This window comes from Petaurus breviceps, unplaced genomic scaffold (assembly GCF_028583685.1).
Source record: "Petaurus breviceps papuanus isolate PSGF00001 unplaced genomic scaffold, PetGlider_PUasm1.0 90692, whole genome shotgun sequence".
Classification (NCBI taxonomy): domain Eukaryota; kingdom Metazoa; phylum Chordata; class Mammalia; order Diprotodontia; family Petauridae; genus Petaurus; species Petaurus breviceps.
In genome coordinates, this window is record NW_027187313.1 from 4,329,812 (window position 1) to 4,354,494 (window position 24,683).

General features: G+C 40.5%; 1 protein-coding gene across 1 annotated transcript in view; it reads left to right on the top strand.

The window, feature by feature from the left end:
• ASTN1 (astrotactin 1) overlaps positions 1 to 24,683 on the top strand; it is a 472,084-nt gene that overhangs the window by 336,097 nt on the left and 111,304 nt on the right. Inside the window, exons 10-11 of the mRNA XM_069065504.1 lie at positions 13,033 to 13,170; positions 14,197 to 14,347. Coding sequence (XP_068921605.1) covers positions 13,033 to 13,170; positions 14,197 to 14,347 — 289 coding nt within the window. The remainder of the gene's footprint in view (positions 1 to 13,032; positions 13,171 to 14,196; positions 14,348 to 24,683) is intronic.

Genomic DNA, 24,683 nt, shown 5'->3' on the forward strand with positions numbered 1-24,683 from the left:
GTGTGGGGGTGTGTGAGTGTGTGTGTGGGTGTGTGAGTGTGAGTGTGTGTGAGTGTGAGTGTGTGTGAGTGTGAGTGTGTGTGAGTGTGTGTGTGGGTATGTGAGTGTGTGAGTGTGTGTGTGTGAGTGTGAGTGTGAGTGTGTGAGTGTGTGTGTGGGTGTGTGAGTGTGTGTGCGTGAGTGTGTGTGAGTGTGAGTGTGTGTGAGTGTGTGTGTGAGTGTGAGTGTGTGTGTGTGAGTGTGAGTGTGTGTGTGAGTGTGAGTGTGTGTGAGTGTGTGTGTGTGTAGAGGGTGGGAGAGGGAGGAAGGGAGGGCCAAAGAGAGAGGGAAGGAGAAAGAGAGATAGAGATAGTGGCAGAGACAGAGAAAGAGAGATGAGGAGAGAGGAGGAGAGGGGGGAGGGAAAGGAAACGAAGGGGGAGGAGACACAGAAGGGGAAGGGAGGAAGAGATGGAGAGAGACAGGAGAGGCAGAGAGGGAGGGAGGGTGGGGAGAGAGAGAGAGGGGGAAGGGGGGGGGGGGGGGGGGGGAGAGAGAGAGAGAGAATAAATTGGAGATAATCTCAGAGGAAAGGCACTAGCATTAAGGTGGATGAGGAAAGGCTTCTTGTGGGGTTTTCCCTAAGACTTGAAAAAAGCCAGAGAAGCCAAGAGACAGACATGAGAAAGGAGAATATTGCTGGAATCGGGGACAGCCAATGAAAATCCAGAGTGTGGAGATGGAATGTCTTGTATAAAAGCAGAAAGGGGAGCCGGGGTTCTTGGAACTTCAAGAAAATGAAGAGTAAAAAGTCTGGAGAGCTAGGAAGATACTAGGTCATGAAGAGCTCTAAAAGCCAAACGGGGTTTTATATCTGACCCGGGAGATAAGAGGCAACCAATAGAGTTGGTCGAATGAGGGGGAGGAGGGGTGACATGGTCACACTTGTGCTTTAGGAAGATCAACTTGACAACTGAGTGGAAGATAGACTAGAGGGAGACAAGAAGCATGAAAGCCAACTACGGGACAATTTCCACAGTCTAGGCATGGGATAATAAAGGTCTGTACTATGTGGCAGCAGTGTCTGAGGAGAGAAGGGAGCATATACGAGAGGTGTTGCAAAGGCAGGATAGAAAGGATCTGGCAATGGATTAAACACAGTGAAGTGAAAAAAATGAGGAGTTGGGGGTGGAGAGGGAGGGGTGGCCAGGCTAGGAATTATTGATGTCCATAAATTCTTTTCATGTAAGGTCTTGGTTGGAGGGTGTGTGTGTGTGTGTGTGTGTGTGTGTGTGTGTGTGTGTGTGTGTGCAGATTTCTCTGGCAAGTGCTTATCTTTGAGCAAAGAGCTCAGTGCTTTGGAATAAGTATTGGACAGTGATGTGCAGGGCAACGATAATGACTGATGGTAGATAGAACAGAAGGTTTAGCTTGGGAAGGCATTTCAGGGTCTCCCACAATTTCTTTCTTAAGATATTTCTGAATATTGTTTTGCCAAATTTGTAAGAAAAGGAACAGATGAGTTTTCAGAGAGCACAGATTTTCCACAATTGTTTTCTCTATACTTGGTATTTGGGGCCATTGTAAGGGTTGTGCTACCAAAAAGGAGATCCCAGAATTTCACCGTCATAGCTATAGGACCAGCTCATGAGGACATTTGAACAATACTAATAGCAAAGTGCTTTATATCTATTACCCATTTGATACTCACACAGACTCTGTGAGGTAAGTGTGATTATTTTCCCCTTTTTTACAAAAGAGGAAACTGAGGCTGAGAGGAGTTAAGTGACTTAGTCAGTCACTTAGCTAGCAAATGTTTGAGGCAGAATTCAAGCTCAGATTTTCCTGATTCCAAGTCTCATGCTCTATTAGCTGTACCGCCTAGCTGCAATCATCCCCTGGTCTTCACATAGGACTTTACTTGAGCTTTCTTAGGCAGTGTTCATTGCCATAAAATGATTCAGAAACATCACATCTCAGAGGTGGAAAGAATGACAAGACCGCTAATTCTTCCATCCTGGACAAGTTTCCCCTCTTCAATCCCAGACAAGGGATCATCAAGGTTTCACTTCAAGCTCTCCAGTGCCTACAGTACAGAGCAGGGGTCATTACTTCCAACCCATTCTATTTGTTCTTAACTCGAAAAGAAGACTTTCCTTATTATTAAGTCTGGTTTTGCCTGTTTGGTTCCATCTACCTAGATCTGCCTTCTGGGACCAAAAAAGACAAAAGCTAATCTCCCTTCCACATGACAGTCCCTTAAATACTTGAAGACAGCTTTCATTCCTCTCTCATCCCCTTCCCAGTCTCCCTTCTGAAGGCTAAATATCCCCAGTTCCTTCAATTGCCTCCACCTCCCTTGGCAATAAACTACTATCTTGCTGCATAAACTTCAAAGAATCTTCCTATTAAAAATAATTTCCCTGTAAATTCTATTCCAAATCCCTCCAGCTGCTGTTTAAGTCACTGTTTCCTACCCTCAGTGGGAATGGGAAACAAGGACTAGAGGAGAAGCAAGGATGTAGGAAAAGACTTCCAAAAACTAATCATGGGGAGGAAAGAAGAGGAGGAAGGCGTGAAGTGCTTGGTAATCGCATTCAGCCAGATAACTTCTCCTCTACAGCAACTGTTGTTTGCATTGGGCTTTTGTCAGGAACTTTTAATTGCCAAGCAAAGACAGTTGAACAAGCTAGCCTTATCTCAGGAGAAAAGACAGGAAGACTGAGATAAGTAACAAAAGCCTTTCTGTGGAACCCCCAGCAGTGTAGCACTCAGTGATCTGAACATGTGTGGCTAGTAAGTAGGCAGTTTGCCAGGAGAACTGCCCAGCACAGCAGCTAACAAAAATGAAAATTAAAAGTGACAAAACTCAAGTTCTTTATGCTAATAGGCATACCAGGCAAAAATAATCTTGTAGTGACCTTTATAGGATCTATAGTGTCTGTCTTTCACCTTGGCTGAGTAACTGCAATATAGACACGAAGTGTTAGTAGGCTAATCTCCAGGGTAAAGAGATAAAAGTGTCCAAAGATTTCCTTTGTTTTCTAGATGAGAAGGAAGGAAGGAAGGAAGGAAGGAAGGAAGGAAGGAAGGAAGGAAGGAAGGAAGGAAGGAAGGAAGGAAGGGAGGGAGGGAGGGAAGGAGGGAGAAGGGAGGGAGGGAGAAGGGAGGGAGGAATAAAAAAGGAAGGGAGGGAGGAAAGAAGGAAGGAAAAAAGAAAGGAAAGGAGAAAGAAAGGAATGTAGGAAGTAAGGTAATTATTCTGTACCAAGCAATAGAGACAACATGGAGTAAGAAATAGATGATCTTGAAGGCAGGAAGAGAAGTGGGTTCAAGTCCCACCTCTCTTTCATACCTGCTCTGTCACCCTGGACAAATCACTTACTCCCTCAGTGCTCTATGCAAATCTCTAAGACTATAAGATGAATGGAAGGTAACGACCTGCATTGGTAGAGCAATTTCCCTAGACCAATCAAACAATATTTATGCCCCATGGCTGCCTCCGGAACTCCTGGCCTGCAGATTGTAGGGGGACCAAGTGACCATTCAGAGGGTAATCACTCTTGCTTTGACCTACTTGGATCTGGGTTGCATTCTTGGGTGGTGGTCCTGGGGTGAGGAATTCTAGTGAGCCAGAGCTTGTGGTGGCTGTAGAGAGGTTGCCCACCTCATAGCTCTAACAATAACTCTGTCAACAATTGTGAAAACCCCAGCAATTTGGGACACAGCTCTCTCCACTCTGGAAGCAGAGTTCTACCTTGGCAAAGAGCTCAAAAGTCAAGTAATTGGCTGGCAAGATGATCAAACAGAGGAAGCTCAATCAGACCATAGGATCTTTTTTGGGGGAAAAAAAGGCTCAAAATACGGAATCAGAAAAAGACAACAAAGTCAAAACTCCTGAATCAAAAGCTTCCATGAAAAATATGAACTGATCGCAGGTCATGGAGGAGCTCAAGAGGGATTTTGAAAATCAAGTAAGAGAAGTAGAAGAAAAATTGGGAAGAGAAATGAGAATGACACAAGAAAATCATGAAAAACGAGTCAACAACCAGACTGAAGAAAATAACCCCTTAAAAAAACAGACTAACTCAAATGGCAAAAGAGGCCCAAAAAGCCAACGAGGAGAAGAATGCCTTAAAAAGCCAAATTTGCCAGATGGAAAAGGAATTTAATAAACTCACTGAAGAGAATAATTCCTTCAAAATTAGATTGGATCAAATGGAAGCTAATGACTTTATAAGAAATCGAAATATTATAAAATAGATCCAAACAAATGAAAAAAAAAATAGAAGGCAATGTGAAATATCTCATTGGAAAAACTTCTGACCTAGAAAATAGATCCAGGAGAGATAATTTAAAAATTATTGGACTACTTGAAAGCCATGATGAAAAAAAGAGCCTAGAAATTGTCCTTCAAGAAATTCTCAAGGAAAATTGCCCTGACTTTCTAGAACCAGAAATAGAAATTGAAATTTGAAATATAGAAATAGAATTGAATAGAAATTGAAAGAAATCACTGATCACCTCTTGAAAAAGATCCCAAAAAGAAAACTTCCAGGTCAAGGAGAAAATATTGCAAACAGTCAGGAAGAAACAATTTGAGTATTGGGGAAACACAGTGAGGATAACATAAGATCTAGCAGCTTCTACATTAAGGGACTGAAGGGCTTGGAATATGATATTCCAGAGGTCAAAGGAGCTAGGATTAAAACCAAGAATCACCTACCCAGCAAAATTGAGTATAATGCTTCACAGGGAAATATTGTCATTCAATGTAATAGAGGACTTTCAAGCATTGTTGATGAAAAAACCAGAGCTGAACAGAAGATTTGACTTTCAAATACAAGAAGCAAGAGAAGCATGAGAAGGTAACCAGGAAAAAGAAATCATAAGGTACTTATTAAAGTTGAACTATTTACATTCTTACATGAAAAAACTATCATTGTAACTCATGAGACTTTTCTCAATATGAGGATAGTTGAAGGGAATATATATGTATGTATATATATATATATGTATATGTATGCATAGGAGGGTGTGAGTGTGTAAAATACATATTTGAGTTTGTGTGTGTACATGTATACATAGACAGAGGGCACAGGATCAATTGAATAGGGAGGGATGATATCTAAAAAATAAAATTAAGAGGTGAGAGAGGAATTTATTGGGAGAAGGGGAAAGGAGGAGATAGATTAGGGCAAATTATCTCATATAAAAGCGGCAAGACAAAACTGTTACAATGGAGGGAAAGAGCAGGAAGGTGAAAGGGAATGGGTGACACTCTCATTTAATTTGGCTTAAGGAGGGAATAACATACACACTCAATTGGGTATCTTACTCTACAGGAAAGTAGGGTGGAAGGGAATAAGATGATAGAAGGGAGGGCATAATGGGGGGAGGGTAGTTAGAAGCAACCATTTTTGAAAAGGGATAGGGTCAAAGGAGAAAATAGTATAAGTGGGGGGCAGCATAGGATGAAGGGACATATAGTTAGTCTTTCATAGTAGAGCTACTATGGAAACGTTTTGTGTCACTACACATATACAAACTATATTGAATTTCTTGTCTTCCTAGTGGGGGTAGGTGAAAAGGAAAGCAGGGAAAGAATCTGGAAATCAAAGTTTTAAAAACAAATGCTAAAAAATTATTTTTACATGCAATTGGGAAATAAGATATACAGGAACCAGGGTATAGAAATCCATCTTGCCCTACTAGAAAGTTAGAGGGTGGATGGGGGAGGATATAAGAGAGAACAGATTGGGGGAAGGGGTATTCAGTAGGCTTGCTCTCTTGGGGTAAAGGTAGGGGAAAAATGGGGAGAAAATTTGTAACTCAAAATCTTATGGAAACAAATGTTGAAAACTAAAAATAAATAAATTTTAAAAAGAGTAGATAGATTGACAGACTCTGTGGATACATATTATATATATATACATATTATATATATATGCATTTTAAAATCTTATAAATACAATGAAGAGGGATTTAAGTTGGAAAGAGTAGACAGAAACTACCTATGTATACTCAATCAACTTCAGCAAACTTTTATTAATTTTTTTATTTGTTTTATCTACTCCCTGATTCCTGACATAGTACATGAGGATGCATAAGAGAGGCTTTCTAAATTCTGGCTGAATTATGGTGGAAGATCTATTATGACAAAAGACACAATCTTCTAGATACCTGGAACATCAAAATGCAATAATGCCTAGTTCCTGACTTCAGGCAGTTTATAATCTAATTGAAGGGATATGACTTTTAACTTAGGAAATACTGTATTCAAATGAGCCTGGATGTGATGCTTGGAGCTTAACTCCAAAGAGGGTCAATTACTTATCTTTGACTTATATTCTCCACCCCAGAAACTTCCAAGAATTCTCCTGTATAGAGCTTAGATATGGCTTATATCTAGGTTTTCCCAGAGGTGGATAGCAAGGCCCATAAATAGTAAGTATGGCTCAAAGTTTGTTTACTCCATTAGAGAAAATTAATAGGACATAAAGGATTCTCAAAAGCACATGAACAAACAAAGAAATGCAAAACATTCCAATAGCCCAAGAGACTCTGACTACTGAACAGACACCTCCCATTCATTCTATACTGGGACTATCCAGTTTAGTGTAATAGCAGGGTTGACATGGTCCAGAGATGCTCTGCTTCACTCCCTTGTCCTCTCACTCAAATCAAAGTCAACAGCAAGTCATATCATTTCCCTGATGCCATGGTCCTCTTTGAAAATGAAGGACAAACACAACAACAATACAAGCCTAACTCCCATGGCATAGCGTTAGACGTGGAGCTTCAGGATGATCATCTTCCCCAAGGAGCAGCCATTGAGGAACCTTCCTGCATTAGGAGGCTGATACCTGTAGCTGGAACTCTGCAAATCTTGATTTCTTGGAAACTTTCAAATTTGCATGAATATATCATTCTCGTCTTTGACCTGTGCTCAGGAATGGAAACAGAAAGAAACAAGATAGCCAGGAATCCACTGTCCATGGACTTCCCACTGTTTCCACCTAGGCAAGCCTAGCCAGGATACTTGGTGTTTTCTCCTGCCATTTTCTTATCTTGAGGGCCAAAGGGAAAAAAACATTCCACTCTTGTCTGGAAGTCCAGGTAGAGAAGACTCAGGAAAAGGAAAAAAAAAACAGGGGATATAGGGATAGAAATCTGTTCCATAGACTGCAAAGTGGTCAGCTCTTCTGACAAAAGTCTACCTTCTTGAACCTCAGCCAACCAATAATTGGGAGGCATCCCTACTTTCCAAACCATAGAATGACAGAGGAGGAAAGAATTTTTGGCTAGAGGTCATCTAGATAAGACAATTTCAGATTGTCTTCCTGGACCCTGCATTCTTTCATGCCTCAGGCCAGGTCATGGTTCCTCATGAACATATAATCTCATGCATCATTCACAAGCTTCAACTTTAACAGCTATCCTTGTCCATCAACTACCACTGTTGTACTCGGGTAGTTGGGATTACAGACTGGACTTGTGACTTCGTTGTTATAAAGAATTCTTAAATAAGGAAATTCCCCTCACTGATTCATATTGGCATCTTCTCTGCCGCATATAATCTTCTAACAGTACACAGACCTCTGGACTTGAGGAAGACCTGAGTTTAAATACTCCCCCAGACAGAAGCCAATGACCCTGGAGAACAACCTCTCATCCTTTGTTTCTTCATCTATTAAATGAGGATAATAACAGTATCTACCTTCCAGGGTTACTGTGAAGATTAAATGAGATCTCATGTGCAAAGTTCTTGGCAAACCTTAAAGCACTATGTAAAATTCCTATCATCACCATCATCATCTTCATCTTTATGATTATTATTAATGAGTTGTCTAGCACTATGAGGTTAAATTACTTGCCAAGGGTCACATAGTATGTGTGTGCCAGAATTCGGGTTTAAACCCAAGTGTTGCTGGCTGAGTCTGCTTGTTATTACTATGAATAACAATAACAGTTAGAATTTAACAGAGCTTTAAGGTTTGCCAAGCATTTTACATATATTATCTCATTTGATCCATTATCCAATTTTTCCTTTCTTGTCTAGGCAGTTAACAGTCTGACACAATCTACTCTTTGTTTTTTTCTCTTCAACTTCCTGACTGTCTCATTCAACTCACAAACCCACCTGCATCCTTAGTCTCAGGTCTTGGGAGGATTGAGAGTTCACCTAATTAGAGTGATCTGCCTAATCTTGGTCAAAAGAAAAGAGGGTTGGTGTTTGGGAGTGGTGATAATCCTTTCATTTAGCCAGCTGCATTATTGAAGAGAGGGAGGTAGAAGTTCATCCTTTCCACTTTGATGAGGTGCAGCTGGTGAAAATCCTTCTGCCTGGCTGGCCACACACAGCAGTGTCCCCTCTCCCAGGAAGGGAGTGAGGGTACCTCCTTCAGAGCAGGGAGTGACTTTTTCTCGAAATTGCATCTTGAAGGAGTGATCAGACAGTAGGTTTTAGTGGTAGGAGGCCTAATGGTCAGGGGGAGCATTCCCAGGGTCCTGGCTAGGGTCCAACTTCCCTAATGGTTGGTCTTCTTCCCTAGAATGCCCCCCTGCAGATTCAAATGGATATGACATTCTCCCCTGACAGATGCCTTGCCTAGGGAAGAAGGCTCCATCTCAGCCAGCAGGCAAGAGAGAGTATAGTGGTACCCCTACTACCAAATGCAAGGCACTTACTTCTATGTGTGCCAGGTCCTTGTGTCACCATTATTTGACTGGTATTATTAATAAAGCTTCCTTTTGATTGCAGACCTATTATCTGTCTGCCTGCCTCAGTTCCCTGAGCAGTGAAGTAAGTGGGATGGGAGAGGAGAGGGTGCTCAGGAAGAAACTGAAAGGGATTCACTAATGATACTTTGTGACTAGCATGGAAAACATGCCAGATCTTGGTTCTCTTTAATTGTACGTGTCCTTCCATTGTTCATCTCTTCACACTAAGTTGCAAAGAGAGGCCAGGCTGCCAAGCAGCCCTGTGATATCCCACCCACACTGGGCTTTTATCCCTCAGACTATTTTTGACTGTGAGCACGAAGCATTTGAACTACCTTGAACTAAAATGAGTGGATAAATAAACAAATAATCTCTCACAGTTTGCTTAAGATCTTTCTTGAAATGTTGATTGGTTCTTTTATTTGCTTTTACCCTCATTGTAGAGATACAGAGAAAAAAAAATTACAGAAAGAACCCTACAGAGAAAATTATTAGCAAAGGTTAATGGTTGAGAACAAAACTGGGTCACCCCTCCTCATTTTACAGATGAGAAAATTGAGACCCTAGTTGATGAAGGGACTTAGGTAAGGTTATGCAGGTGGTCAGCATCAAAGCAGGATCTGAACCTAGGTCTTTTAACCCCAGAAGCAAGGCTCTAAGTACCACATTATTCCCCTGTACTATTCTCTTTCCTTAAAAGAATCTTCCTAGTTTTTTAGTCTTTTCACTTCCTATTTCACAAATGAATAAGGAGCCCTACTGGGTTGGACCCAGGGGTTCCTTGGTAAAGGTTTAACAACTGATTTTCTGAGGAAAAAATAAATGCATGACATACTTTTAAGTTTACTCTGAAGCCTCAACATTTTCTCCATCACTTTCTTAAGTCTAGACAATAAACAAAACCGTAAATTCAAACTTGATTTGTAGTGTTTGCTGATTTCCAAAGTATATATGCTCACACTGAAAATTTAATACTTGGTTCGTGAAAGATGGTTCAAAATGGCTTCAGCACACCCCTGGCTGGACCCTTTAAACTTAAAGTGCACAGATATGCACATGCACACACGCGGGTGTACACACACACACACACACACACACTCACTCACTCATTCATATTATGTTTCAAAATATTCAAAATTTTATCAGTGTAGGTATTCCTTCCACCAACACACATTACCTCCCTGTTACAACCAAAGTTTGGGGGGGGGCATATATCTGCAACCTAGTGGAGCTATTTCTTAGATATATATATATATATATATATATATATGTATATATATATATTATAATATAGATATTAGATATATATGTATAAATATATAAATTGATGAAAAAAGAAATGGGGAATGGAGAGGAGGAAGAGGAGGTGGTGGAAGGAGAAAGAGAGAGAGAGAGGAAAGCAACTTCTGAAATAGGCTTAGATTCATATCTATTAAGGTTACATGCTTATTATACTATTTCATGCAATAGTAAGGAGAATTCTCAGATGAGCAAACTAAGACTGTGTATTGCTAAAAATTAGGAATTACAGTCCTGATTCAATAGGTGGTGTACATTCTCAAGAGTATATGCCATTACTTTACTTCTGCTTTATCATCTATATATGCAATACCACAAATCAGGACAGAATTGTTTATCTCATGGAACAAGCTAGAGGACCCTTTTGTAATATTAACAAGACAGGCCAGTGCTTATAGTTTCAGGGACCTTAAGAGTTGCACATTTCAAAACGAAAGGGTTAGTTTCTTGCTGTTATGTGCTCAGGACAGCACTGGGGCTTGTGTTTATCAGTCTCTCTATTTCTCTACTAGTACTTATACATTGAAACCAATTGTCATTGGGTCATTTCAGTCATGTTTGACTCTCTGTGACATCATTTCAAGTTTTCTTGGCAAAGATATTAGAGTGGTTTGCCATTTCCTTCTCCAGAACATTTTACAGATGATGAAAGCAAAACAAGTGACTTGTCCAGGGTCATACAGCTAGTGTCTAAGGCCAGATTTGAGCTTAGGTCCTCCTTACCCCAGAGCCAGCATTCTATCCACTATGCTTCCTAGCTGTCCCTATAGTGAAACCATAGAATCTTGTAATTTAAAAGTTGGAAGGGACTTCCATGGTCATCTAATTGAACTTATATGCAAAAGGAATCACCCATGTGATCTATCCAACAAGGGATCATCCAACCTTTGCTTGAGGAGCTTAATTATACATTGTAGCCCTAAATATATTAGCTTCTACATAAACACAGATACATTTTTTTACTGACATCCAACTCCAATGCCTCTTCCTGGCATGAAGAACCTTGTGCTCTTGGAAGCTAAGCTGATGGACAAACTGACAAATCCAACCAAGATAGAAAAATTGAGTGTACAGTACTTAAGGCATGTGGTATATCTGCAACCTTAAGGCCAGTTTAACTAAGTTTAAAGAGGCTCATCATATACAACTTTGACCACTAGCATAACAACTCTTGAAGTTATCAACTCAGGCAGGAAGGGTGATGGTCTGCATTGTAGTTCAGTCAACAATCATTTATTAAACTCTTACTTTGGGCCAGGCATAGGCCTAAGCATTGGGGTTACAAAGAAAGGCAAAAAGTAGCATTTGCCATTGGTGAAGATTTATTATTATTATTATTATTGTTGTTGTTATTATTATATCATATATATATATTTGTTCCTTGGAGTATTGAAGCTAGTGTTAATACATCATTATATATGACACACAGGTCATATATAATAAACATATATTTATGTTTATAAATAAAATCATATGTTTATAAAGTCATAAAACACTGTGTTTTCTGTAGTACTCATGGTAAGGATCACCCAAGAGGTAGTAGAGAGACTCAGAGAAGGCCATGACAGAGGCACTATGATATGGTGGAAAGAGACCTGGTACTATAATCAAAAGATCTTGGTTCAAATCCTGGCTTTACTGATTACTACCTTGATAAATCATTTCATCTTCATGGGCCTTACTTTCCTCATCTGTAAAATGAAGAGGTTAGACTGGGTGGGCTTTGAATCTCCTTACATCCTGAGATCTCTGATTTTGTTTTTCTCTGCTATGAAAAAAGAGAGATGAAGGAGTAGTATAAAGATTGCCTTTATAATATAAAGTTATAACTGGGGAGTGGCAAAGTAAATAGAGCACTAGCCCTGGAGTCAGGAGGATCTGAGTTCAAATCCAGCTTCAGACCCTAAACACTTACTAGCCATGTGACCTTGGGTAAATACTTAACCCCAATTTCCCTGACTTCCCTCCTCCAAAAGGAAAAAAAGTTATAACTGAAAAAGAAAGTGAGTCACAGAGGGAGGGTAAGAGATAACCAATGTATAGCTTACTTGCTCCATTGATATCTTGCTATGTCAAGAGAAGAGGAAGGCCACTGGAAGAGATTTGCCAAGAAGGGGCAGGAATGGATGGGAGATCATGGATCCATTGAGAAAATAGAATGTACATATATGCACATATATGTAGGGATGTGTATATAACATACATGTGAACGAACATACTGACACAAAGAGAGATTCATGTGGGACATTACTATTGACATTGACTCATGAATTGGGGAGTAAGAATAGCATGTTTTTTTTTTCTTTGTTAAGCAATTGGGGTTAAGTAACTTGCTCAGGGTTACACGGCCAGGTGTTTCTGGGTGGGTGCTAAGTGTCTGAGCCCGGAATTCGATCTCCAGGTCATCCTAACACTGGAGCTGGTGCTCTTACTTGCTGTGCTACCTGGACGCCCCAAGAATAGCATGTTTTAAAGCTGTTCTCAACATGCGTGTAAATCTGTCCTCATATTTGTTTTAGGGAGGAGGATTCATCCCCTGGCATGAAGGCATAATCTTAAATTTGAAGGGTAATCTCTTTGTGATCTATAAAATTCATAAATGTTTAGAACTATGAGGAAAAGGAGAGAGTGTTTAGTCCTCTCCATTTTACAGATAGGTAAACTGATGCCTCCAGAGGTTAAATGATTTGCCCCAATTCACAGATAATTCCTGAGCTGGAACTCAATCCTTGGTCTCTTGACCCAGAACCTGTTCTTTCCACCATGTTACAAGGCCTTTCACAATTGTTTTTGAGGCATGAGAATTAGAATCAGTTCTGCCATCAAGGGGTTGGATAAGCTAAGTTTGGTAACTTCCTTTCTCTTTTCTTCAGGTATTCTATCTGTCAAATAGCAATATCTGAAAAGGTGCGACTTTACCTAAGAGGACTGATGAAAAGACTAAAGCTATCCTATACCTTGCCAGCATCTCTAGTGTTAGAGAAGTTATAATGGCCACTAACCATTACATTCTGCTCTGCATCCCTGCAGGTTTACCTATACTCTAGGAGAGGGAATGTGGCTGCCTCTAAGCAAGAGTTTTGTGATTCCACCTGCAGAACTGGCCATCAACCCTTCAGCTAAGTGCAAGACAGACATGACCGTGATGGAGGATGCAGTGGAGGTCAGGTGGGTTCGAGTTCAGGGAGATGTGATATGAGCCATGAAGAGGTGCCATAAGGTCCCTATGTGGAGAGAGAAAATGGCAGGGGTAAGAAAGGATGGGGATCTGTCCTATAGGCTTCCCTTTCAATGTGCTCAGTGACAGTTTCCTCAGAAGCAATAATGCCCACTAGAAAGTCTCCATGATGAGTTGGTATATAAAGATATTCTGTGACTGTTTGCATGTGTGTGTATGTGTGTGTGTTTGTGGTTAAGGAGCAGGGTGGAGATTGTGGGGAGTATATGCTCTCTTTCTGACACACACACACACAATCTATAGTGAGGCCAATAGAATGCTAGCTTCAGGCTCCATGTTATACTTGCTATATTTGGTCAAGAACAATGGCATTGGAGTCAAAAATCCTGGATGGGAAGCCAGACTTAGCCATGTGTTAGCTGTGCAAGACCCATAACAAGGCACTTAACCTTTCTATATTTATATATGTATATAATTCTATATGCATGTTTATATACATATATACGTGTGAATATATATGTGTGTGTATACACATTACAAACCTTAGGAATTGAAGTTAAGAATCACTTAAAATTTAACAGAAGCTCATGTTATGTATGAGCAAGATGCAAAAGGATATATTCTTATCATCTTTTTAATACCACTAATATATTCATTGATGTGAGAGTCAAGTTGGGTTGATTTTGCAAATTTATATATCTATTCATCTATCTATATTTTATTTATTTACTCATTCATTTATTTTGTTTATTTCATTTGTAGGGAGCTAAAATGACACAACCCAGCTACTAACAGTAGGAACAGGTCACACTGAATTTTGACCAGCTATGGGTATGGCATTTAAATAGCTAAGAACTTTATTTTCTTTATCTACAAAATGGAAATCACGCATCAATACATCCATCAATTCACAGGATCAAGTGAGATAGACCATATGCAAGTCTGTGTAATCAATAAGTGTAAATGACATATTTTCTTTTTTTTTTCTATGACTTTCTGCCTACCTCTACCCACAGAGAAGAGCTGATGACCTCATCCTCCTTCGACAGCTTGGAAGTTCTCTTGGATTCATTTGGGCCCGTCAGGGACTGCACCAAGGACAATGGAGGCTGTAGCAAGAATTTCCGATGCATCTCAGATCGCAAATTGGATTCCACTGGTTGTGTGGTATGTTAGTTCCCCTCAGTCTTTTTTTTTTTATTAAAAAGACATCTAGGTGCACATCGAAGGATAGCCAAGAAAACCTAGAAATGCTTTTGGAAGACTGGGGGATGAGAAAAGGAAGGAGGGAGATCCCAGGATGAGAAACAAAGTGAATATTCAATTAGTAATACACTGTGAACAAAAAAAAAATGAAGGAGAGGTGAGACACGAGCAATTCTTTTTGGTTTTGACTATCAGTTCATATAGGATTTCCATTTGTAGTAGAATATATGCTCCTCGATGTCAGGAACTGACTCACTTTTTCATTTGGAAACCATCACTTAATACAGTGACTAACACATATGCATGTATGTGTGTGCATACACATATAAACACATATGTATATATACACACATGCATGTATATATACTTATATATGTATGTAGTTAACATATAGTTGATTAATAAATGGTTGTTTGTTGGTTGGAACAATCTCAATAGTTAAGAAATGAAACAAATTCATCCATCACCTTCTCAATCATCAATCAATTGATTAGGAAATATTTATTGAGGATATCATATGATGTTCTATTGCTAGGTTCCTTGGGAGAAAAAGAATAATAATTTTAATATATTGTCTCTGTCCTCCAAGATATTCCAACCCAGTTGTGGAAAAAGGACCTACACATGTGACCCAGTACAAGAATTTGGGGTCATAGAGTTGAAAGGGACCTTAGCAGTTATCCAAACTTTATTTGACAAATAAAGAGACTGAGGCCAAGCAAGACTAAGCAGCTTTTCCAAGGTCACATAGCTGGTCAGTGACAGAGATAGAATTGTGACCCTAACTCTATGACTCTAACTAGAATGAGTTTTCCACCCCTTGAATGCAGGATCCTGCCCTCTTTTTCCATTTGGATCTAGACTTAGTACCTTTCTTTGCACATAGTAAATGCTCAATAAACTTTTTTTCATTCATTCATCTAGTGTTTGACTCTGTGGCATAGGCTATAAGCATACAGGAAGTTCAAGGAAGGGGGAGCTCAGAAGGGGCTAGACTAGCTGGGGAAAGAACCATAGCATACATAGTCCACTTGCTTCTCAAGAGGGACACAAGGGATGAACTTGGCCAGCACAGGCAGAGGATAATGGTCTCTGTCAGGACCCATGCTTGTAAAATCCTTGAAATTTTAACTCCTAATTTTCTATAAATGACCACTCACCTGTCTAATTATATGGGGTACTTTTGGGGTACCTTTGGCAACTCCCCCAAAATCTGAAACTACCAACCTCAGGAGTTGGTTGAGCAACAGAGAACATTAGAATTTTTCTGTCACCTAGAAGAGGGTGGTTGTATTGACCTGGGAAGGAAAAATGGGGTGGAGCTGCCTCAATGAATTCTCATTGGTAGGCCTGTCTATTTTTTAAAGGGAACAATGGCATAATCCTCAATGTCTGCAAGTAGAGTGGGCTGGAGAAGGAATGGGGAAGGTAAAGGAACAAGGGATGGGAGTAGGGTGAGGGATAGGCATCAATCAGCAAGTATTTATTAAGCACCAAACACTGTACTGGGTGCTGGTTATACATATACAAAGGATGATGGGAAAATAAATGAGAGGAGCAATTATGAATTATATAGTATGTATCCTGGAGAAGATACCTTGGCTCTGCCACTTGTTAGCCTTGTGACCTTCAGCTGACTGGTCTTTCGTGTCCTCAGCTGTAAAATGAGAGGGTTGGGCATGATGGCCTTGATGATTCCTTCCAGCTCTGGAGCTATGACATGGTAGCTTCTTCTCCCTCTCCCACCCGCTTCTCACTCTCACATAGCTTGTTAGCAAAGCAGTCCTCCACTGTAGCTGCTAGCTGTACTCCTTCTGAGTCTTTGTCCCACACAGGGAACAGCTTTCTGTCGAAAATGTATGTGTAGGGGCATCTAGGTGGTGCAGTGAATAGAGCACTGGCCCTGGAGTCAGGAGGACCCGAGTTCAAATCCGCCCTCAGACACTTAACACAAAAAACTAGCCGTGTGACCTTGGGCAAGTCACTTAACCCCAATTGCCCTCCAAAAACCAAAAAAAAAAAAAGAAAGAAAATATATGTGTACCAGGATCTGAAGAAGTGGAGTGTTTCCTGCCACAAGACCTTTCTTAACTTCTGCTGAGAATACTGTGGCTGTCGGGAGCATGGGCCCTTTGAGATGGGAGGGAAAGGGAAGGAAATCCAAGAATGGGAGAGGGAGACAGAGACAGAGAAAAGAAAGGAAGGATGAAATGAAGAAAGGAGAGAGAGGGAGGAAGGGAAAAAGAAGAGAGGTTGAGGGAGAAAGGAGAGAAAGAGGGCATAAAATGGAGAAGGAAGAAGGGAGAGAGAGAAATAAAGTGATGGGGAAAGAAAGAGAAGGAAAGAAGGAAAGGAAAGAGGGAGAGAGGGAGGAAAGAAAGAAAGGGAAAAAGATGAAGAGAAAGGGAGAAAGACAGAGAGATGAAGAAGAGGGAGGTAAAGAAAGAAAGGGAGAAATGGAGAAAGAGAAACAGAGACAGAGTGATGGAGGGTTGTGGAAGAGAGATCAGTTCTAACATAGGGACAGGAAAGTAGGAAAGAGAGTGGCCTCATAGGAGTGCACCAAGGAAAAGATGATTTAGGATCTCTTTTATGCCCTGTGGCCAAGGGCTGGTTTTATTCCTTATTCCACCCTTCTTGACTCTTCCTAGTTTCATTTTCAATGTCTCAAGCAACGATGATCCCAATGAGGTCCTTCATGAGACAATTTTACTGTCTAGCAGTGCTCAAGGTTGGGGCATTTTTCTTTCTATTCAGACTGCATTTTCTTCGTTGAAATTTTAAACTTTCTTTGTGAATTGGATCATGCCAAACTTGCATGTGTGTCTGTACACACACACACACACACACACACACACACACACACACACACTTACACACACAGAAATAAACATTTCAAAGACATGTTTATTCTCTGATTATCTGCCCTACACCTGTGCCCCTGCCCTATCCCTCATGTTTTGCCTGTCAAATATCCCTGGTCCATCATCCTGGCCTTTTGCCTGGCTTGGATCCAAGTGATGGATTTTTCTTTTTTAACACCATGCTCTGTGAGACTGGGATTGGCAGGAATCGCTGAGATGACTATGCATTTGTAACAGGGCCATTGTCTTTTAGAATCTGTCCCCCAAAAGAAAGTTAACTCATAATATGAGTGGCTCTGTATTCTCATAACACTTTGTAACCACCAGTCTCATGACTCCTGAATAAGAAGAATGGTCAGTTAGACCAGTTGACTATTTCATTTGGAAGATCAGGAAATTGAGGCATATCAAATACAGGTAAGAAACCCTAGAGTTCATCTAACCAAATCTGAAGCATGTGCATCCTTTCTACAATGTGCCACATAGGTGATCGCTCAGCTTTGCCTGAAGGCTTGATCTGAGGAAGGGATGAAAGGAGTAGGGTTGAGAAATAGCTAGAAGCTCCAACCCTTTCCTGAGAGCCTCTTTGTGCTTTGGTGAAAGACAGATACATGAATAGACAGAGATCTGTCTGTGATACTTGGAATGCAGTGCTACCTTCGACTTGTTTCAATTCATGCCTTCAACAAACAGTTGTTAAACCGAATGCAATACAAGGCACTGGGTAGGGGACAGGGGAGAGGAAAAGCTTAACTTATAGGAATAGGGCAGGAAGAAACCTCAGAAATTATATAGTCCAATCCCCTTTATAGATGAGAAAACTGAGTCTCAGAGAGATTAAGTAGTTTTTCCCAGGTCACACAATTGATAGGTGGTATAATCAGGATTCAAATTCAGATGCTCTTATTCTCAGTCCAATGATCTTTCCACTATAGTTTAGCAGAATTGGGGGCAAGCATTTATTAAATGCAAGGCATTGTACTAAGTACTTTACAATTATATCTCATTTTATCCTCAAAATGATCCTGAATGGTAGGTGCAATTATCTCCATTTTTTCAACTAAGGAAAGTGAGGCAAAAAGAAAGTGACTTTCCCAGGGTCATGCAGTTATTAAGTGTCTAAGGTCAGATTTGAACTGAGATCTTCCTGACTTCTAGTCTAGAATTCTATGCACTATTGTGCCACCTAGGGCCTACCTCACAAATGGAGATTATTATGGTCTACATGAAAAATGCTTTAGAGAGTTGTAAAACAAGGTGCTGTGTGAGGTATGATGGGGAAACTTGTTCATGATGGAGACAGTCAGGGAAGGAAGTGTCATACGGATAGTAAAGTAGCAGAGGGAAGATTTGAACTCAACTTCTCTGATTTCTGTTCAGTGATCTTTCCACTACACTGTCTCATCTCAATTTGAATTGCCTCCAAGCAGTTCATGGTTATTGTGTTGCCATGTTACCCCATGAAACTTTTTGCATCCAGGGGCCATTATGGTGTCATCTCTGGACTTGGCATAAGGGCGATCTATGTTTCAATCCCAATTCAGTCATGTATGTTCTAAGAGAGAGGAGAGACAGAGAGAGACAGAGACAGAGACATAGAGAGACAGAGAGACACAGAGACAAAGACAGAGAGAGAGAGACAGAGACAGAAAAATAGAAATGGGGGTAGGGGAGATTCCTGGGCAAGTAATTTCTCTGAGCCTCAGTTTCCTCATCTGTGAAATAAGGGAGCTAGATTCAATAACCATGAAGGTTTCTCACATCTTTAGATCTATGATCTTAGGGTTCATTTCCTGGGCATGCCTCCACATATATATTTCTCTTAAGGGAAGATCAATCTCTATATATGTGGTTTGGACTGCAAGAAGAAACTCAGCCCTATTGTCTCATCTATAGATGTAGAGGCTGCTACTAACATCTCTCCCACCAACTATGTGTAGATATGGGATGACCTTTCCTTTCTTCTCCAAATTTTGGAACAGAAACACTGCTGTTGCCCTTCTCTTAAAGAAAAGATCTGTGTGAAGGTTAACTCCAGGAGATGGAGGTTTTATTGGTTAGCAAGAGAGAAATGGAACCCCAGAAAACTCTGGTCAAGTATGTTTTCCCAGGGAGGTAAGGTGGCACAGTGAATAGAGCACCGGCACCTGAATTCAAATCTGGACTCAGACACTTAACACAAAAAACTAGCTGTGTGTCCTTGGGCAAGTCACTTAACCCCAACTACTCTACCTTCCCCCCTCCAAAAAGCAAAATAAATAAATAAAGTATGTTTTCCCAGTAGAGCTCAGGGCAAACTGATAGAGTTGGGATTTCTGTTTTGTCCCCATTATCAGTTCAGCTTTTATCTGTATTTCTAAGGAGACAGGACACATATTTTTTGGCTCTGCATGGACTCCCACAGGGTTAATTGCCATCCAGTTAATTGCCCTGTTGTTTATATATTCTCTGGAGGATGAAAACAAATACCCGTGAAAGGCAAAGACCTGTGCAAAGTATAATTGCCCTGCCCTCTAAATCAAACCTTGCATAGACATCTGGAAGCCTCTCTGGCAGAGCACTCAGATTTGGGGGGGGGGAGAAGAGTCTGGCTGTGCACTGGGGGAGAGAAAGAGGAGAGTGGGCTGTGTTTTTCTTCTACCTAGACATAATCACAAAATCCAAGAATCAAGGAAAAGACCTCAGAGTTAGGCTATCTAGTCCAATTCATACCAGAACAGTAACACCTATAATATCATCAATAAGTGTCTATTCAACCTTACATTGATTGCCAAAGGAAAGACATTTTTATTTAATATGAAAATGGTTAAACTATGACCATCATTTTTCAAAGATGACATTAATGACTGATCCATCATCTTTAGGATGTTGCCTTTGAAAGCTCTTTTGCCCATAGGAGGGGTATTTGCTTCTTCAAACACACATTCTCTCCAAGTCCCTACCATGAGCCAGAGGATGTATTTTTGAATGTCCATCTCATGTTAAGGCTACATTCTGTTACCAAGGGAGAGAGCTAGATTAATTGTCTTATCTGGAGACAGAACTCAAAGCTTCACTGCATGAGTGACCCTGGATAAATTCATAAACTGAGTTTCATTGTCCTCATCTGTAAAATGGAAAAGATAGCATATGTATTACCTCAGAAGATGCCTATGAGCATCAAATGAGATGATGTATAAGAATTTCTTTGTATCATAAAGTACAATATGAAAGAAAATTATCAGGCTCTAAACAACGATTTAGATTACTCATTGACCCTCCTTGTCTAGCCATTCCATCCTCTCATTATTTACTGTCCCTCAATGCATTTGTTCCCTTTAAATTAGCGTTGCATATTCCCCTACATTATTCCCCTATTCTTAAAGTCAGTGAATTTTGGGGTCAGCACATAGTAGTTGCGTGAAGACTACAGAGTTAGATTCAGAAAGGACTTGATGTTATAGAGATGGAAACCGAGGTCCAAAGAAAGATTAAGGGATTTTTCCAAGGTCATACAGGTAGTAAGGGACAGAATGAGGATTTGAGACTGAGTCTTCTGAGTCCACCTTCAGTGCACTGTCCATTGTACCAATTTTCTACCACTGCCTATAGCCACTCTTTTAGCTTATCCCATGACTGTTCCTGTAGAAGAACAAGCCAAGAATGACACTACATGGTTTGGAGGTTTATGAGAAGTTGCACAGCAGGGTACTAAGGTAGCATTTTACTTAAATTTAGCTCTATCAACTGTTTCTACAGGGAGCATGTGGGGAGCAGGTAAGGGAAATGAAATTCCGGGAAGACCTACATGGCAGGTTTTATCAGAAAGTTGTAGAAAATATGGTTTGTGAAGGAAGAAGATTTCCTTGACCAGTTAAAGCGACCTGTTTCCTCACCCAGTAGGGATGCAGGGTACTCTCTTTTTGGTGAGTCACTATTCACATTGTGCCCAGACAAAATGAGGTAATGGAAGCAAAGCCAAGCAGCCCACTTTATTCCCAAGGGCACTGACTATGCTTGCTTCTCTCTCTCCTTCACCTGTCACCAGAGCACGCATCTCTCAGTCTGGAATAGACAGGAGCAGAGACTGGTGCACCATGGATGTGGAAAGACTTATTTTAGTATTTGGCTAATTAGCCAGAAGAATACTACTAGCAAGAATAGAGAATGGGGTGGGAGGGGGGACAAAGTAAAAGAGGATGGTGAGATGATGTGAGTATAGTGGGGAAAACCAATTTAATCTCATTAACACAAATATGCATTAGATGAGAATTAAGCCAAGAAGCCATGAACAGCCAATGAGAGACAATTAACCTTGTGTGTTTTAGGGGTCACTGAAATAGAATGTTCATTTATCAGCTATGCTTGATGCAGGGCATAAGGGAAGGTGGTTGTCGTTACTCGATCACATCAGCAGGTACAGAGATTTTCCCCCATACATCCCACCCCTCACCAACCAGAATTCATCTTTTCTGGAATTTCTGGGATTAGTGAATATGGACTGTGTGAAGTGGGGCTGGAGGCGACCTATTGTCCCAGTCTGAAACAACCTGTTCATTTTCAATATAGCCACGAAAATGGATGGGGCCATCACACACCCAAAGAAACATTCTTAACATCCTCATGAATTGGGATAACCTGAACAAGAATTCCCCCAGGCCTAGAGGCAGTATTTCTCCTACCTCCTCCACTGTGACTCAAGGTCCTTGGTGGGAAGAGGAAAGCTTTATGAGGATTGAAGCTTCTTCATAGAGAGAAATATAGATTCTGAGTGATCCCAGAGAGAGAAGCAACAGTAATACTTCTTTAGCTAAAATAAAATGAAATGCATAATTCAATGAAACCTTGATTCATAGGATCATGGATTTAGCACTCAAAATATCCTTACTAGTTATCTAATCCAGTGTTGCCTTTACAACTGAGGAAACTGAGGACCAGAATAGTTAAGTGACTCATCCAACATCACCCAGGTATTAAAAGTGGTAGAGCTGAGATTCAAAACTGATGAACTCTAAATATGACACACTTCCTGTTGTACCACACTGTGCTGTTGGAAACTTTTGGAATAGGATACTCTCATTAATGGAACTTTCTTATTACAGAATGCTAGAGTTTCAAATGATCTTAGCAATGACTTTAGCCTAACTTCCTCATTTTATATAAGAGGAAACCGAGGCAGAAATGAAGTGACTTATTAAAGATCACAGTGTAAGTCAGTGACAGGTCTAAGGCTTGAATTATGGTGTCTCTATCATATTTTCCTCTATAACATAATAAAGGTTAAATAAAATATCTTTTTTGTTTTAATCCTGTTGGTGGAATTCTTTCTGAGATGCATGCATATACGCTTCTGCCTTAGTAAGTATAGAATAGTGAAAATTAGTAAACCCTTCTTTGATTCTATTACCTCATGAGCACATCACCCAGAACCTCTGTGTTTACTGTAGGATCCAAATCAATATGAAGATAGGAAGCATGAGTGTATGAAGATTCTTTTGTTGTTACTTGCTTCTTTTTCCTAAGTGGATTCTTGTAATTGGGTTCTGGTTTATTAAGGTCTTATTGAATTAGACCTTATCCTCTGGGGTGAAAATTTCCAACTGAGGCTTATTGTAGTCTTATTTATTAATCTAACTACTCCAAATAGAGCATGGTAGATTATGAAGCTTCTAGATTGGATGTTGAGGAAGAGGAATGAGCAAGCCAAAGCCAGGTTCTGGTATCCTGAAAGGATCTGAGTTCCTTCAGTTTTCACCTGGTGATGTTCCTGTTAAGAACCATGCTGATAAGATATTAGAGGGGGGAGGGAAAGAAACATAAAATATAGGAATTCAGCTAAGTTGGAAAGATATGGAATTCTGACTGTTGGTTGAAATGGCTAGTTTCCAACAGCATTGTATACAATCATCAGCAAAATTCTCAGAGAACATATTAGGCGAGTGAAAGGAAAGGTTTGGTTAAGTTTTGCCAAGATTAATTTGCCAAACCTTTCAGGAAATGCTCATGGACTTCAATATAGCCCATTTAATCCTGCTTCACCCTTGCCTATTCTAGGACCCTCTATTCAAGCCTTGGCAGCTGCACAGTGGTAAAGCCAAATTTCCTTCTGGTAGTGCATATGGCCAAACAGCTGAATAGCCAAGAAAGTGGATGGGTTGAGAGCAAAGGGAACATGGGATGGAACCCCCACCTGCCTTATTTGCTTGTTTACCATCATCTGGAACATCTGGGTTTGCACAGTGAGAGGCAGCCTCACAAAACCTCCTGAAGGGCCATCACCTTCCAACACTCCAGCTGGCACAGTAGGGAAGAAGGGGATGGACCAGGCTGGGAGCCTAGTAAACCCACAGGGGTGCCATTTGTTTGGGAAATTGCAGAGTTAGTGTCAGCAAACAGCATGCATTCCATTGTGATCTTCGATCAGGGTGATGGGAGGGAGGGAGGGCATGTTTTAACAGGCACACCTGCTGCAGCTTCAGGCTGCTGGGCTGGTACATTTGGCAGCAAGGTGACAGAGTAAGCTGATTGTGTGGAGGTGAGTGGAGTCTTTAAGTCCTCTTACTAGGATGTTTAAAAAGTATGCATTACAAGAGAAACATAGGAAAACAGCAAGGACATTGAGCATGGCATGCTATGAGGATTGTTCATCTTTAACCTTTCCATTCAAAGAGCTGGAAGCTACTCCTAGGCCGTCTCACACAATGCAGCCTTAATAACAATATACAATAACTCTGCTTTCCAAACTGCATTCCTCAAAATCCTGGGATGCCGCAAGGTGGAGATGCAGGCTCCATGAGAAAAATGACAATGCCAATGATATGTTCCTCTCTAAAACATTAAATACAGAATTATGTCTAGATCGATGTACTACTTCTGGGAGTATTGAAATGGGTTTAATTTCCTCTACTTTGCTCCAAACATCTCCCAATATCCTTGCTCCTAGAGGTATTTCCAAACACTTAAACATCTTGAAACCAGTATTTATAGACTCCATCCATATAATTCAGTCCCCAAAGTGTTCAGTGACTAAGTTAGTTTGGGAAACATCGATGAACATTTATATAAGCTTTTCAGCTACCAGGCACTATGTGGATGAGTCCTCACAACAAGTTTTTTAAGGTAGGCAATGCAAGGATGATCCTTAGGTCACAGATATTTAAAATATCTTAGAGAAGTCTATTGATTACTTATGGATCACACAGCTAATGACAGATAGAGTCAGACCTTGAGTCACCCGACTTCGATACCTGTGTTGTTATTGTGGCGTTCTTCAGTTGTGTCTAGCTCTTTGTGATCCTCCCTGGGGATTTTCTTGGAGTGGTTTGCCATCTCTCACTGAGGAAACTTAGGCAAACATGGTTAAGTGATTTGCCCAACATCACACAGTTAGTAAGTGTCTGAGACTAGATTTGAACTCAGGAAGATGAGTCTTCCTGACTCTAGGCCCAGCACTC